This window comes from Sinocyclocheilus grahami, unplaced genomic scaffold (genome assembly GCF_001515645.1).
Source record: "Sinocyclocheilus grahami isolate Dianchi unplaced genomic scaffold, SAMN03320097.WGS_v1.1 scaffold611.1, whole genome shotgun sequence".
Classification (NCBI taxonomy): Eukaryota; Metazoa; Chordata; class Actinopteri; order Cypriniformes; family Cyprinidae; genus Sinocyclocheilus; species Sinocyclocheilus grahami.
In genome coordinates this window covers 571,451-572,701 of record NW_015505790.1, presented here as the reverse complement: position 1 = coordinate 572,701, position 1,251 = coordinate 571,451, and the positions used below count along the sequence as shown (strand labels likewise).

Sequence of the window (1,251 nt, the reverse complement as noted above, 5' to 3'; positions counted from 1 at the left end):
GAGAAAGACTGACCTTTTTCACAGTATGAACATATTTAAGACATCTGGGTTTGGGTGTGGAAAACGCTATAGGACATGACAGGGTTGAAAATGTTTGGAAGTCACAGGCATGTCAAAGACCAAAGGTCAAACCTTGCATGCCGGTGGGGCCGAAGCCTTGCCGGGTCAAGAAGATGGCGTGGTCGTGATGCTCGGAGTGCTCTGGATCCTCTTTCTGTTGGATGACTGCCCAGCGGCACACATTTTCCAGGCTTCGCGAAGGGTTGCCACCCTCAATGAGACTGATGGACTGAGAAAAAGATTAGAGACTCATTAGTGGACACTTGCAGCATTCATTAATCTATAAAACACCTTAAACTGACTCACATCGATCACTGTGGGTCTGTTTATTTAACGTATTCTAGATAAACTCCTGTTTACAAATAGTCAAGGAAGTAGTTGAGATCATTGAAGCTTAAATTCAAACCTTTCTATTTGTGAATTACAGTGACATATACTAAAATCCATTTTGTGCGTTGCTTCTTTTTTCTACTACATTTCAATTATTAATCACATTAATATGTATTTCCAGTGCAGAGGACAAACCATGTTGCAAACCATGTTGTACTCAATTATTTGTGTATTACAGTCTAGACATGAAATTACCTCTGTGTATTTGTGAACTGTATTATGAGCTAACAAAATATTTATGTGTTATTGCATGGAAGTGTACATTAGAGAGAGGTTTTGATACTCTCATAATTGGACTAAAATAAGAGGCTAGACTGCAGACAGTTGTTGTGCTCTTCCTCAAAGCTAATTATTTCACATTTTTCAAAACTGTGGTGATAAGTGACCTGTGCTGAAATGGGGGAGGGCTTTAAGTCACATTAGGTTTAGTGGGGGAAAAAACCTGTCACATATAACCCATTTAAGACTCTTGGGCAACTAAACTTCTCTTTTTCCATTTGTAATTATTTTTTAGGTCACTACGGATGTTTTAAAAACAACTGGCGTATTAGTAGACAACTTTAGCCGGAGCAGTCAAGTGATGGCACTTAATTCATGCTGCCAATTATGGATGTTTACCTAAAAATGCAACATTAGAGGGTTATTATTATTATTGTTAACTAAACCTAAGGGGGGAAAAAGAAAAAGTATATTTCAGCTAGTTGTCAAAGCATTATTTCTCATTTCAATTTAGTTTAACTTGATGTACTAACATAACTAAAACTGAAATAAAAAATGAAAATGAAAACAAATACAAAAAAT

At 36.7% G+C, this 1,251-nt stretch overlaps 1 protein-coding gene across 2 annotated transcripts in view; it reads right to left on the bottom strand.

Annotated features, from left to right (window-relative positions):
• Window positions 1-1,251, bottom strand: part of adamts3 (ADAM metallopeptidase with thrombospondin type 1 motif, 3) — a 108,358-nt gene that overhangs the window by 53,445 nt on the left and 53,662 nt on the right. The window contains exon 7 of one of the 2 annotated variants that reach the window (XM_016241095.1): window positions 133-289. The exons of the other annotated variant lie outside the window; for it this stretch is intronic. Within the exon in view, the coding sequence (XP_016096581.1) occupies window positions 133-289 (157 nt within the window). The remainder of the gene's footprint in view (window positions 1-132; window positions 290-1,251) is intronic. 2 annotated transcript variants of the gene reach the window in all.